Raw genomic sequence first — 13,912 nt, forward strand, 5'->3', positions numbered from 1 at the left:
ATGTAATGGTTAGGGCCGTGGATATGGGCCTGGATAGCTCAGTTGGTAGAGCACCTGACTAAAGATACAGGGGTCCCGGGTTCGCTTCCCGGTCCAGCCATGCATTTTCTCCTTTCCTGTTACAGAAGGAATATGAGCATTTGGACCTCCAATATGGCGACCAATGGGAAATAACTCTTGCTAAATTCTGACCTATCGAAAACAATCTATAACGTTAGACGAATTAAAATATGGATCATCACTCATAGGCTTATTTTGGTTACATAAAAATTTCAAACTGAAAACTATAAGTTTTCAATATTACTTTAGTTTTTCATGTATAGACCTACATGTATTTATTTTTTTATGAAATATATTTTTCATATCAAGAAACTGATATGCACCAGTCCCTCAGTCTTTGTTTGATTTCTCTGAATTGTCTTTTATTTACTCACATGGGATTATTTGAATGTTTTCATAAAACAGGATACCTTGTTTGGGAAGTAAGACCACCACAATGTACAGAAGAGGCATTTGTGGAGGCTGTTTGTTAAAAACTGATCCAGGTTTTACAGTGGGTGGATCTGTGATAGGTGGATCTTCGATGGGTGGAGAAACAGTCTATCATCATCAGCATACTGTCAAGTTCTGTTACATCATCGCTGCTCATCCAATCAACTACAGACTTATAGTTATCCAAGGACCCTAAAAAACGTAAAAAAGAATTTCTCTTTTCCTGCCTTACATGCATATATTGCTCTTTAAAATGAATAGGTATATAAATATATGGCAGAGGTTTTTAGGAGAAAAGTTAAGATAAAGTGTAGACAATGACAGAATGTCAATAAAAATGGGACACAAAGTGTGCACAGCAGAGTTTGATCAAGGGTATTTAAATGTCTTCATTGTGTGTTATATGTTGACTTTACACACACGATTGAGATGTACTGTAATCTAGCCAGATAAGCTAATTGGATAAAACAATGAAACGGCTAGATGTATAGTCATCGTGTAATGTGTTGGTCAATCAGCCCAAAAAATCTCTTTGTTTGAAGAGTTCTGATTCAACGACCATGGTATCCAATTACACCAAAATGTCATTAATGCAAAAATTCAATTTCTTTTTCAAAATTAATTGTCGTAGAAGGGGGTTTAAAACAATATGTTAAGTGGTACTTAACCATAAGATTTTCACTTATTGATCTCTTTTAGACTTTCAAGTTTAAACACATTGCAATGTGGGATATTTTAAAAAAAAATTTTGATATTAGACAAAGACTAGATTGGAGATTATCAGATTTATGTGGCTTATTAAGGCTCTGATATAGATATTTTGTGTATTCAGTGCAGGCAAATTCTTTGGCTGTGTTATTGTGTCCAAAGATATGTAGTGTTTAATCTTGGGAGATTTCTGTGTTGGAGTGGAATATGCTGACAAATTAATTTCTTGGTAAGAATTGACATTTTTTAATTTAGATATTATTGATTATTTGGTTTCATAATATGTCAGTAGTTGAGAAGATATTTCTTATTACATGTATTATAATGCATGAAATCCACCTTAATATTGAAAATTATAATGGGGCAAGGTTTTAAGCTTAAAAAATGCCAGCATGAATGTCACCTTAAAATTGATTTGCATATTTATAATTTTTGGAGACATTTTTTTCTAGAAATAAAAATTTATGTTTGAAATATAAATTCATTTGACACTATAAGTGTCACTTATCACAGTATGTCAATAAAATTAAAAGAATTTTTAACTTAAATAATATATTTAGAGTATTCGGTCAGCTAATTATTTATTGAAGTGTTAATTGAAATTTACAATTTCGTTTAAAAATTGCTTATAATATATGATGCATCATTTTTGAGTGCACATTTTTTTTTCACTCTGAAGAATATTGGAGTTGTAAAGACATGATTGGAATTGGAAGGGTTGTTGCACAAAGGTTCTTGTATTAACCTTTTTAGCTCACCTGAGTTCCAGGGCAACCATTCATCTGTAAACTTTCACATTATCAAATTTTTCTTTAGAACCACAAGGAAATTTTAACCGAAGTTGTAATATTTTCAAAGCATCCCTGGGTAAATAGAATTCTAAATTTTTAAAATGAAGGGTAAAGCCTCCTTCTAAAGGCTAAAGTATATAAAAAAAAAGTGTGTCAATAGAAATCCTCTCAAAGTCAGTCGGAATTTATGTGGAAACTTCCGGAGTTTGTGTAGATATGAATTTACTAGCCTAATAATTTGTTCAAGTCATGGTCTTGTGGTCAAGGGTAGGATGGGTCTACAATAGGGATTCATTTAAATACATGTATATATATAGTAAAATCTTTTAACAATCATCCAAAAAAGCTAAAATTGATGTTAAAAAAAAAACATATCCTCCTCCCAACATACTGCCCCCCTTTCACCAGCACCAAAATAGAAAAGATAAGTAAAAGTTGTAGGCTATGTATAATAAATTTGTTGACATTAAGTTTCATTTGTATATTGCATTTCAAAAGCAAACACATTTCAGGCACTTTAAGATTTAGTGTAAAGATTAAGATTAAAATAGTTTAGTTCCCCATATTTAGACAATACACATTAAAATGATGGCTATAAAACTAAGATTGGGTAATCCAGCTTATGTTTAACTTTTAAAAACCAAAGATTACGTGTACATGTGTAAGTTTATTTCAACATAGAAAGAGAAGTGTAAACAGTAACTGCACATGAGGGTCATTAAAATGTAATTAATAAACGTTGAATCGTTAAGAAAAGATGCTCACTAGCTGTTCTGAACTTTGAGGTGGTGTTCAATTGATTGTGTATGCATGTCCAAATATCTGTTGAATTTGATGTGGAGCATTATATTTTAGTTATTGTGCATGGATTATTCAAGAAGATTTCATAAAGGATCATTCTCTATAAGGCCGTTTTGCGGCCTACAGTGACATCAAATTTTCAGATAGTATTTTTTCCTTTAAAAATTGCATGAATCACTAGGCTTATGTTCCAATTTAATGATAAATATCGGCTGGTTATTGATACAATAGTATTTATAATGATATAGGGTCACAAAGTAAGGTACTGTCGGTCAATATTAGCATTAGAGTAATGGGAAAACTCAAGAGGGTGGCTGTGTAAGATAACTCATACGCATGTCATAACCACCTTTAACCAACACCAAAATTTGCATGTAAATTTCTAATAAACATAAAAAGTGGCTACTAAATTATGAGTTTGGTTAAAGGTGGTTATGACATCCAAATAAAAACTTTTCGCTTCATTTTTACGATATTTGCAGAAAAAGCTAACTACTAACAATGAAGAATATCAGCTTATGTAGATTAATTTTTTTAATGAACTTTTGGTTAGAGTACAATTTTCTAATGATTTACTAAGACTTATATCAGGTATGCATATTAACTAAATATAAATGTGAAATTTTTACTTAAAAATTTTAAATCAAAGGACTGAAAGGACTGGATGTCATGAAGTTACAAGTGGAGACGTTTCATTGAAATGTCTCATAAAAATTAAGAAATAAAAACTTTTATAGACTGTAAGGTGTGAATATGAGTTATCTTTTATATTTATAATGATAGTTTAGTTTATCTTTATATGCTACTTGTTTGAATTCCGTTATCAGTATTGCATATATTCTTTGTATTTCCTAATGAGTACTGTATATATCTTCTAGAAATGATAAAAGCCATCTTTGTTGAAGCGGTAAAATGCATTTCCTGTTTGTGTTATAGACTTTTTTCTATGGGTACACACATAATTTTAATATGGACACTTCTGTACGATTAACATGTGATCCATATTTTGTTAACTGCATGTATTTATAGAGAGGACTCAATCTATTCATCACACTTCTTTGATAGCATCGATATAAGTTACGAGAACAGTAGTCCTGTCTAAAAAAAATAAAATGGTAAGGAACTCGAGGAGAGGAACTCCTATATGTAATATGTAATTTATAATTGAATGTTGCTTTACCCCATTTAAGGATTTTTCAACCAGATAAAGAGATCATCCACTTAAGGTCAAGTGTTTATGCACAGTTGCATTACTGACCAACGCCTAACGCGGGACGGGACCTTTTTTAAAAAGATAATATCCTAAAGACCCATGATATTCACTTTAAATGCTAAAGACTTAGGTAGGGAACTGTAACTATCTGTGTAAAACAAGTTTTTGACGCTGCACTAGGAAGGAGACTGAATTTAACCCACAGGTTTCAAGAGTGCGAAAGGAGCATCAAATCCTTAGGGTCCATTTTGTACCTGGGATGTTGTAGAATCTTAAGTCTGTATACGAGTATATACGAAAACTTCTGATATGCATAGTTGAAGGAACTGATTAAATTCTACTCCATTTTATGTTGTGAGTTAAAAACGGTGGAGGGGGGGGGGTATTAAATTTTATTTATGTAAATACAGTTTAGATGGCATTTTTAATTAAATATATCGTGCAACACGAGTAATTGAATAAAAGCAAAGCCGTTTTACGACGATATTTCATTTCACTTAGAGATGTATATTTTAATGCAACCGCTCTGAGTTACATGTATATGTATTGACTATTTACATGCATATGGATAGTCAACATGTACTTGTATTGATGTTTTTTATGTTGTTAATTATTTATTTTTTGCAATTGTTGAATTTCTTTTCTTAATTACTATTTAAGTTTTATCTAATCACAATCAAAATCCATTCAGTGCTTTCAACATTTGATGCATAACTTTTATAGGTCAATAGAAACTCAGAAACCTCATTTCTAAAATGGTTATTTTATGCGTAAAATAAGTAACACATCTATAGAAATGATATACAATTATAATATAATTATATATGATATATTACTATTAATAAAATACTAATCAAACTTTTTTCAGCATCATACTGTGTGAATTTCGTAAAGATTTACGTTCAAAATATGCAAAATGAGGATGCATAGGAATTCTTGTCATAAAAAATATCTTGAACCTTAAATTTATAAAATCTTTCAATTCATTACTTATGTCTGATGTATTTCCGACATAAATAAACAAATTTTGATCATTTGCATTTAGAATATGCATAGAAACTTGATTTGAATAGACCCACCCTCAATTTTTCTTTAACTGACGGCCATTTTTTATTTCGAAATCACGTGACTTAGATGAACGATGTTGATAAGCAAACATCAAAATCATGAACTAGAATGATTATAATTATATAAAATCACATTTTAAAGTGATTTTATCGTAGGCCGGAAAATGGCCTTATAGAGAATGAACCTTTGTTTTTCTTGAGGAGAATAATTGGAAATTATGAAATATTACACTTGAAATGGCAGAGGATTGATAATCAATTAAAGGTTTATTGCTTCGTCACTAATGAGCGTATGGAGGTCAGTATATACTTAAATGCTTTGACGTCTGTAATATGAAGCTTTGTTATGAATTGTGTAACAGGTGTATCTGGAAGACAATTCAATTAATATAACAGACAAATGGATAACAAATGGCCAGTCATGTCATGGCATTGACCAAATCATGATTCGTCCATATAGGGAAAATTCAGGACTGTTCATTTTGTGTGTTCAGTTTGAAAAGTCAGTGGTTATTAAAAAAAAAGTAAGGTAAAGTTTTGATCTTCAATTTAAAAAAAAATGTCCATTTCATGTTCTGGTTTTGGTGATTCATGTATGTAGTGCAAGGTTATTAAGTTGTTAAATTTCTTTCAACTACAAGAATAATAATTTAACTGCATGTTGAATGATACATCATGTAAGATGTCATGATTATTTGTACACAAGTTTACTGAATTGTCTGTTTGTATACAGTAGTTTTAATTTTAAATAATGCAGACACTAATTCATGATATGGTAATCTTATTTTGAATAACTTCTTCAAAATTATCATTCAATGCATTTCATTCTTATAAATCTTTTGAAATAAATTATCTTGATAAAAAAAAAAAGAATATTGAATCAATATACAGATACCAGGTATATGAAGAGTTGGGTGGGGGAGGGGGCACTTTTCCTGCCTGAATATTGTGTTACCATTGTGCAAGCAGGGTCAAAAAGTATTGCACATATAAGCGGAGAGACCTTTTAGGTGGAAATCAATCAGTTTTGATAATTTGGATAATGTTGACTTATCTCGTACCACTGTTTTTCGCTGAAGAGAAGGATTTAATGGTCTAATCTCAACTACCTTTAAATACACACACGGTTATAGGTCAGAAATAATTAGCACAACCAGAAATTGATCACTTTCATGATAATTAAAAAAATAACACAATACCCTAGTTGTAATTTAAATCAACATTGAACTATTTAACAGTCCAACACAAACTGAGATAGGACAGGAATGTTAATTTAACTATTATGATCTATTGGAAGAGTTAGATTCTGTAAAAACACATTAATGGACTTGTTATCCTTAAAATGTCAGTTTTTTGCCACTGTAGGGATTTTTTTAAGGTGTGTCGTGTTTCTGGATGAGTTTGTCTAAGTTATGTTGTCAACACTAGATTTTTTCGAAGACAATTGAACATATCACCTGGTGCCATCAAATTTCAATCATATCTTCATTAAATCCTTGGAGCTCGAAACAGTTTCTTGTTGATAATAATTCAAGCTATGCTAACTTAAACATGATCTGTGTTGTGTATTGGGTGCGATTTTAACACCGCGGTTGTGAAGATTCTGTACTTAATTAAAGATATGGATTTGATTGTCACCAACACCGAATCTCTCATATTATTACATAACTTAATATTCTACATTTATTTTGACTAGGAATAAAGATGTAAAGATGGTGAAATGACCCAGCCGACTTTTGTTTCTGGAAAAAGAAAAGGAATGGAGTTCAAATCATCAGAAAGGTATAAATTATGTAAATTTATAGCAGCAGACATATTATTTTAATGGAAATTTGGAATAATTTATAAAGATAGGCAAAAATTCCATGTGAAAACAAAAAAAAATGCATTTTAGATACATGCTAAATATATCCAAAGATGCATTTATAATTAAGTTTTACTGCATGCTTTATTAGACAAACTCATTTTTAGAATTGTTTGAAGTGTAGAAAAACAAAAATGTTGCTATTTATATAAATACCTGAGCCGTATTTCTATTCTACTGGAGGATGGGGGAGGAATTCCCATTTAAAAATGCTAATAATTTACATGCATGATCTTTACATTTATGTGGTACATTTTATTTATTTTGTTAAGAAAGTGTAAAGAGATTTTATCCTTTATGAATATTTCATAACTGTAAACCTAATATTGTTGTGAACAAAATAAAGAATTGTACAATCTGCCAAATGAATAAAACAGATAAGTCAGTTTGAGGATATTTTTTAAACACATTAATTTAAAGTAGATATTATGCAGTTCACCGCTCATTTCTTTATAAATATTATCTGACATGACCTTCAGAACAAGGTCAAATAGGGCAGCTGTGCTTTTTATCACGGAGAGGTAGTATTTGTGATATATTTGTAAATATTAAGTGCAGGGCACCTGTCATACAAAGGTTTACATTATCTTTTGATTGACATAAAATATGAACATCAGGGAAGACACGGGGTAAAGTCTTAATGGAACAAAGTCAGATGTGAACAGGTATTTGTTCCCCAAGAGTATGGGATTGGGTTTGGAAAAAGGGATTGACTTAGCATGAAAGAGAGAGTGATATACTCTTAGTAAATATAGGTAAATTTTGTTCAACAGAAGTTAAAAGTTTTGATGATTATATCTGCTGATAAAGCAGACAGACAGGTGCAACATAGACTGTACGGCTATCAGGGTAGGAATAATATGTATTTGTATGTCTGTCTGTAAGTCTCCATCATTTATATTCTGAAAGAATTCAATTTTCTGTAGTACCTTCATATCAGTGAAATGTGTATGAAAATTCAATTTTTGTTTTATTAAGAATTAAGAGATCATTGAAATGAAAGTGTAATTGTATGTGCTGTGGATATCAGCCTGGATAACTCAGTCAGTAGAGCACCTGACCAGTGATGCAGGGGTTCCGGGTTCAATTCCCGGTCCAGTCATACATTTTCCCTCAATTGTTACAGATTTAATGGTGCTGTTGATGACCATGCACCCCTGAACTTGGGTTGTGTTTTTGAGAGCAAAGAAAATTTAAGGAGGGAGGAATGTAATGGTTGGGCCATGGATATTGACCTGGGTAACTCAGTCGGTAGAGCACCTGACTAGTAGGATTCTGGGTTTGATTTCCAATCCAGCTGTACATTTCTTTTCCTGTCACGATATAGTATCAAGATCTAGAGTTGTCTCCCTTTGACTGCTTTCATGAAAATGCAAATTGTGTGACTTGTGGTAGATTTATCTGTACCATGATTTCATCATATACATGGGTATGTATTTAATAGGTTTCCATGGTACATGTAAGTACATGTTACTATGTCCTGAGCAATAAAATGTTCCCATTGTGTAAAATTTAGGCTTTAGGGTGGAGCAATGAAGGATGATGCTTTGTATCTGAAAACTTTTCTCTATAGTTTTAATCAAGTGAAAAATAGGAGACTGATTACCACATATTTTGAGAGGATAGTGCAATTTTATTATTCATATCGAATGGTCAAAACATTTTTAGCTCACTTCATTGAAGTTGGGGGAGCTCTTGTGATACCCCCTGCGTCGGCATCCCAGGTTAAGGTTTTTGGTGCAGTTTTCTCTTCAAGCACTTCTATGCCCTACATTGATATGACATACATGAAAGATGCTTCTGGTATGTTTCATTGTACCTGATAAGGTTTCAGTAGCTGCAAAGACCAGGTTTATAACATTTTTGGAGAAAGTTAATGTTTTAGGCGCAGGTTTTTTTGTTCAGGTCTCATTTCGATGTTACAATAAGCCCTTTGTTGACCAAAATTGCATAGATGATGCATCTAAGGATGCATACTGCATGTACCAGGCTTGCTTCGGAATCTGGATCTGACCTACATTTTCCAGATGAGTGAACAGGTTAAAGTTTTTGGTGCAGGTCTCATTTCTAAGTAACTTGCATGGATGACAAATCTAAGGATGCACACTATCAGGCTTGTTTCGACTGAACCTGACCTACATTCTTAGATCTCTCGAAGGTTTCAATGTCTCGACATGAACCTTTAGTCCTGGGTTTTTTTTCCTCTGTACATGTATAACTTGCAAATTTACTCCTGATCTAACGAATTTCTGATCTCTCGAAGTTCGACCTGTATCTCTTGACCAAAAACTTGTGTCCAATCTGAAAACAAACAGATGACATACTCATTGCATCTATTAAATTGATAAAAGATCTTACCAAGAAATTTTTTTCCCTATAAATTTCTTTTTTGGTTATAATTTTAAAGACAGGGTGGATGAGTAAGTGGAGCAATGAATGTGGATGAGGTGGAGGATGTGGATCTGTACATCGCACAGCTGAAGGACGTGTTTGACAGCTGTGACATCTACCACCGCGGCTACCTCAGTCGTAGTGAGCTACTGGCCCTCTGTCACAAGCTACAGCTAGAGGAACAGGCCGAGGACATTGTAGATCACCTCATAGACAACGCCGAATGTGACGAGGTGGGTGATACCAGCCTTAAGGTAGGATTCTTCTCTGGTTTCTGACAAGATGAAACATTCAACGCATATTTGCTTATATGTCTTACATATTGAGGTGTAAGGAATTTAAAAGACCATATTTTTCTTTCCTCATCACAATTGTACAACTTTAAATAGAAATGGTAAACTGTGTTTAAAAACTAGCAGGGACTATATTTTTGGCGGAATGGTGGCGTATGAAAATATCTTCTTTTCTGCCTCTCAAAATTATAATAGAACTAGTGCTAATTGTAACGGGGACCGTTACAGATGTTCCCCAAACGCTCCCCAACTCCCTTTTATAGTCATATTCCCTGTAAGCGTAATTAAATAAGACAAACTCTACGCATTTGAGACTTTAACAACGTTTACCCAAAAGTGTACTATGTTCATTCAAATTTTATCATTGCACACTTACACATGTTAATGCATGTGCGTAATGACCATATCATATTGTCTACACGATCTATATATTTTAATATGCTAAATATCAAAGTATTTAATCCAAAAGTATAAAAAAAAAACGCTCATTCAAGTGTATTTTTTATTTTACCCATTTCACGTGCACGCACGTGCATACATGAGTATGGTGACCATACCTTCTTGTAGAAGTCCATTACATCTATCTATGTTCTAAATCTCACCCCATTTGGTTGAAAACCAAGGGAGTTATAGCCATTTAAAGTCTCAGCCAATCAGATTGCAGCTCACGTACACGCACATTTATGCATGTGCATGGTAACCATACCTTCTTGTAGAAGTCCAATATATATCTATGCTCCAAATCCCATCTTGTTTGGTTGAAAATCAAGGGAGTTATAGCTGTTTTAAGTTTCAGCCAATCAGATTGCAGCGCAAGTACACGCACGTGTATGCATGTGCATGTTGACCATACCCTCTTGTAGAAGTCCATTATATGTATCTATGTTCCAAAACCCATCCTGTTTGGTTGAAAACCAAGGGTGTTATAGCTATTTGAAGTTACAGCCAATCAGATTGCAGCGCACGTGCATACACGTGTTTTCATGATAATTGCTATATATCATTTTGTAGGATATCGTAATGCATGGCTATGTTGAAAATTTCAAAGGATTTCGTCAAAAAACAAGAAAGATATTGAGACTTTAGTTTCAGCCAATCAGAGCAAAGCGCACGTGCATGCGCGTGAGATCTTGCTATTTTGACCATGTCATCTTGTCTATACTACTAATATATCCTTACATTATGAGTTTCAAAGCATTTCGTCAAAAAATAGAAAAGTTAAGTCAATATACCTTATATTGGCCATTTAACGTGTTGCACGTGCTCGCTCTTGCAAGCACGTGCGCGCAAAATGACCTTCGTTCGGCAAATCTACATAACATCCCTAGTGACCCTAAAAAGGTTTTACCTAAGTCGGATGTGTAGTTTACAAGATCACTCAAAGACAAAATTTTCCCAGGAATAATAACAAGAGGCCCAGGGGCCACAGCGCTCACCTGAGCATATCAGCTTGGAAAAAACACATATCAGATCAGAACTGAAAGTTAACTTAAGTTGGGGCGGGGGGCTTGAATTTTAACTCCCAAGGGGATCATAATTTGAACGAACTAGAATCTACATTACCTGAGGATGATTCCATACAAATATAACTAATCCTGGCTTTGAAGTACTTAAAAAGAAGATTTAAAAAGGTTTCCCTATATATTTCTATGTGAAACTTTGGTCGGCCATTTTGGCCACACCCTTACCCCGGGGGTCATGACTTGAACAAATTTGAATCTACACTACCTGAGGATAATTTCACTTGAGTTTCATCTTTCCTGTTTCAATGGTTCTTGAGAAGAAGATTTTTAAAATTTTTTCCTATATATTCCTATGTAAAACTTTGATCGACCATTTTGGCCCCGCCCTACCCCCGGGGGTCATGACTTGAACAAACTTGAGTCTACACTACCTGAGGATGATTCCACATGCGTTTCATCTTTCCTGTCCCAGTGGTTCTTGAGAAGAAGATTTTTAAAGATTTTTCCTATATATTCCTTTGTAAAACTTTGATCGGCCATTTTGCCCCCCCCCTACCCCCGGGGGTCATGACTTGAACAAACTTGAATCTACACTACCTGAGGATGGTTCCACATGAGTTTCATCTTTCCTGGCACAGTGGTTCTTTAGAAGAAGATTTTTAAAGATTTTTCCTATATATTCCTATGTAAAACTTTGATCGGCCATTTTGCCCCCCCCCCCTACCCCCGGGGGTCATGACTTGAACAAACTTGAATCTACACTACCTGAGGATGATTCCACATGCGTTTCATCTTTCCTGTCCCAGTGGTTCTTGAGAGGAAGATTTTTAAAGATTTTTCCAATATATTCCTATGTAAAACTTTGATCGGCCATTTTGGCCCCGCCCCTACCCCCGGGGGTCATTACTTGAACAAACTTGAATCTACACTACCTGAGGATGATTCCACATGAGTTTCATCTTTCCTGGCCCAGTGGTTCTTGAGAAGATGATTTTTAGAGATTTTTCCTATATATTCCTATGTAAAACTTTGATCGGCCATTTTGGAATCGCCCTACCCCCGGGGGTCATGACTTGAACAAACTTGAATCTACACTACCTGAGGATGATTCCACATGAGTTTCATCTTTCCTGGCCCAGTAGTTCTTGAGAAGAAGATTTTTTAAAAATGCCAATAATTTTTCTCTAATTCATGATTATCTCCCCTTGGAAAAGGGCGTGGCCCTTCTTTTGAACAAACTTGAATCCCCTTCACCCAAGGATACTTTGTGCCAAGTTTGGTTGAAATTGGCCCAGTGGTTCTTGAGAAGAAGATGAAAATGTGATAAGTTTACGACGACAACGACAACGACAACAACGACAACGACAACGACGACAGACAACGGACAAATTTTGATCAGAAAAGCTCACTTGAGCCTTCGGCTCAGGTGAGCTAATAATAATAATAATAATTATAATAAGAAACAGAGTAAAAACAATATGTTCCCCAACTTCGTTTGGGGAACATAACAATGAATTTAGTTATAATTTTTACACAATCGAAGACTTGGAGAAATTTTCAAATGTAAGTTAGATTAGTAATGAGGGACTAAACTTTCAAAATATAACAAATAAATATGATTTTTCAAATAAACTAGAACTTTATTAGCTTTTAAACGCTTCCTATCAAAGTGCAGATTTGAGCCAAAAATCCATAAAAAGTATTTTTTCTCTCTTAGTAAACGATCAACACTTTTTGTTTTTGTATCATTTTGTACATTTATAATACTGCTTTATTATATGTGAAAATAAGAAAAAAGTTAAATATAGGAAGCATATGAAAATAACTTATATATCCTAAAAAATTAAGAAAAACAGAGAAAATTCGGATTAACCAATATCCGGTTAAGTTAAATTATTTATGTAAATTTGGTAATATCATGCTATAGACCCGATATAGTAATATGTTTTTATGCAAAAAGAACAATCATTAAACTTTTGAAATAAAAGTAGGTATCACATGATTGGCAACAGTTATTTTTTATTCTTAATGTCAAGGAGAAAGATAATGACCTTGACCTGACCTTGCCTCTAATATAAAACGGTCAAATTTAATTTCACTGATACTATCACTTACTGATATTGTCTTCTTCATTCTATAAAAATTTCATTAATTTTTAAATATTAAAAATATGAGAAGAATCCTACCTTAAATTAAACTAATGTAACTGTTACAGATCCTCATCTTGTTTGTGACTACACATTGTACAGTTATTTGGACAATGTCATCCAAGGTCACAAACATCAAATGTTTAAAACAGTTGTATTTAGTTCACAACCATGAAACATTTTAGACTTTATTAAGTCAAACTCTTCAAAATTAAAAAAAAAACATTAATCAAGACTGTATCAACAAAGTGCTATGAAAGTTTTGATGGCCTTTTCAGGTCATGGTTGATAAAAACTGATCTCAGACCATTACTTAGGAAAATAATTATGGATTTATTCTAAAGACTAGCACTTAATTTGCTTATAAGCTATGTTCAAATATCACATAATATATGACCTTGAGGCATTTAAGTTAATTTGGATAGAGTCATTGTCACAGTATTTGAGTAGTAATAATGGACGAGAAATATTTATACCTAGAAGACATAAATCTTCACAAAAAATGAAACATGGAGCTACAGGTAAAAAAGAACTGATTATTCACTTTTAACAAATAATTGAATTAGAGTTGGACTAAGGTCAGATAGCAATGCATGAATCTCTCTGAAGTTTGTAACACTGTAGCACACAAGTCCATACTTTAACTTTGTCATAATACATAACTGTTCTGAATGATTGATGA

The 13,912-nt window shown here is 33.2% G+C and overlaps 1 protein-coding gene and 1 non-coding gene across 3 annotated transcripts in view; both read left to right on the top strand.

Moving 5' to 3' along the window:
• The first annotated feature begins 26 nt into the window (after nucleotides 1-26).
• Nucleotides 27-100, top strand: Trnaf-aaa (transfer RNA phenylalanine (anticodon AAA)). Its single transcript has one exon. It is a non-coding gene; the product is annotated as a tRNA-Phe (tRNA).
• A 288-nt stretch (nucleotides 101-388) lies between these two features.
• The window catches only part of LOC134236438 (ninein-like), a 53,713-nt gene continuing 40,189 nt past the window's right edge, over nucleotides 389-13,912 (top strand). Inside the window, exons 1-3 of one of the 2 annotated variants that reach the window (XM_062718613.1) lie at nucleotides 389-693; nucleotides 6,769-6,854; nucleotides 9,344-9,560. In XM_062718613.1, the coding sequence (XP_062574597.1) occupies nucleotides 9,369-9,560 (192 nt within the window). In that variant the 5' untranslated portion in view covers nucleotides 389-693; nucleotides 6,769-6,854; nucleotides 9,344-9,368. Of the gene's footprint in view, nucleotides 694-6,768; nucleotides 6,855-9,343; nucleotides 9,561-13,697; nucleotides 13,752-13,912 lie in introns of those variants that run through there. The other variant, XM_062718614.1, reaches the window with a different exon arrangement.

Source organism: Saccostrea cucullata, unplaced genomic scaffold, assembly GCF_032062105.1.
Source record: "Saccostrea cucullata isolate Sc308-1 unplaced genomic scaffold, CSIRO_AGI_Scuc_v1 ctg42, whole genome shotgun sequence".
Taxonomy (NCBI): domain Eukaryota; kingdom Metazoa; phylum Mollusca; class Bivalvia; order Ostreida; family Ostreidae; genus Saccostrea; species Saccostrea cuccullata.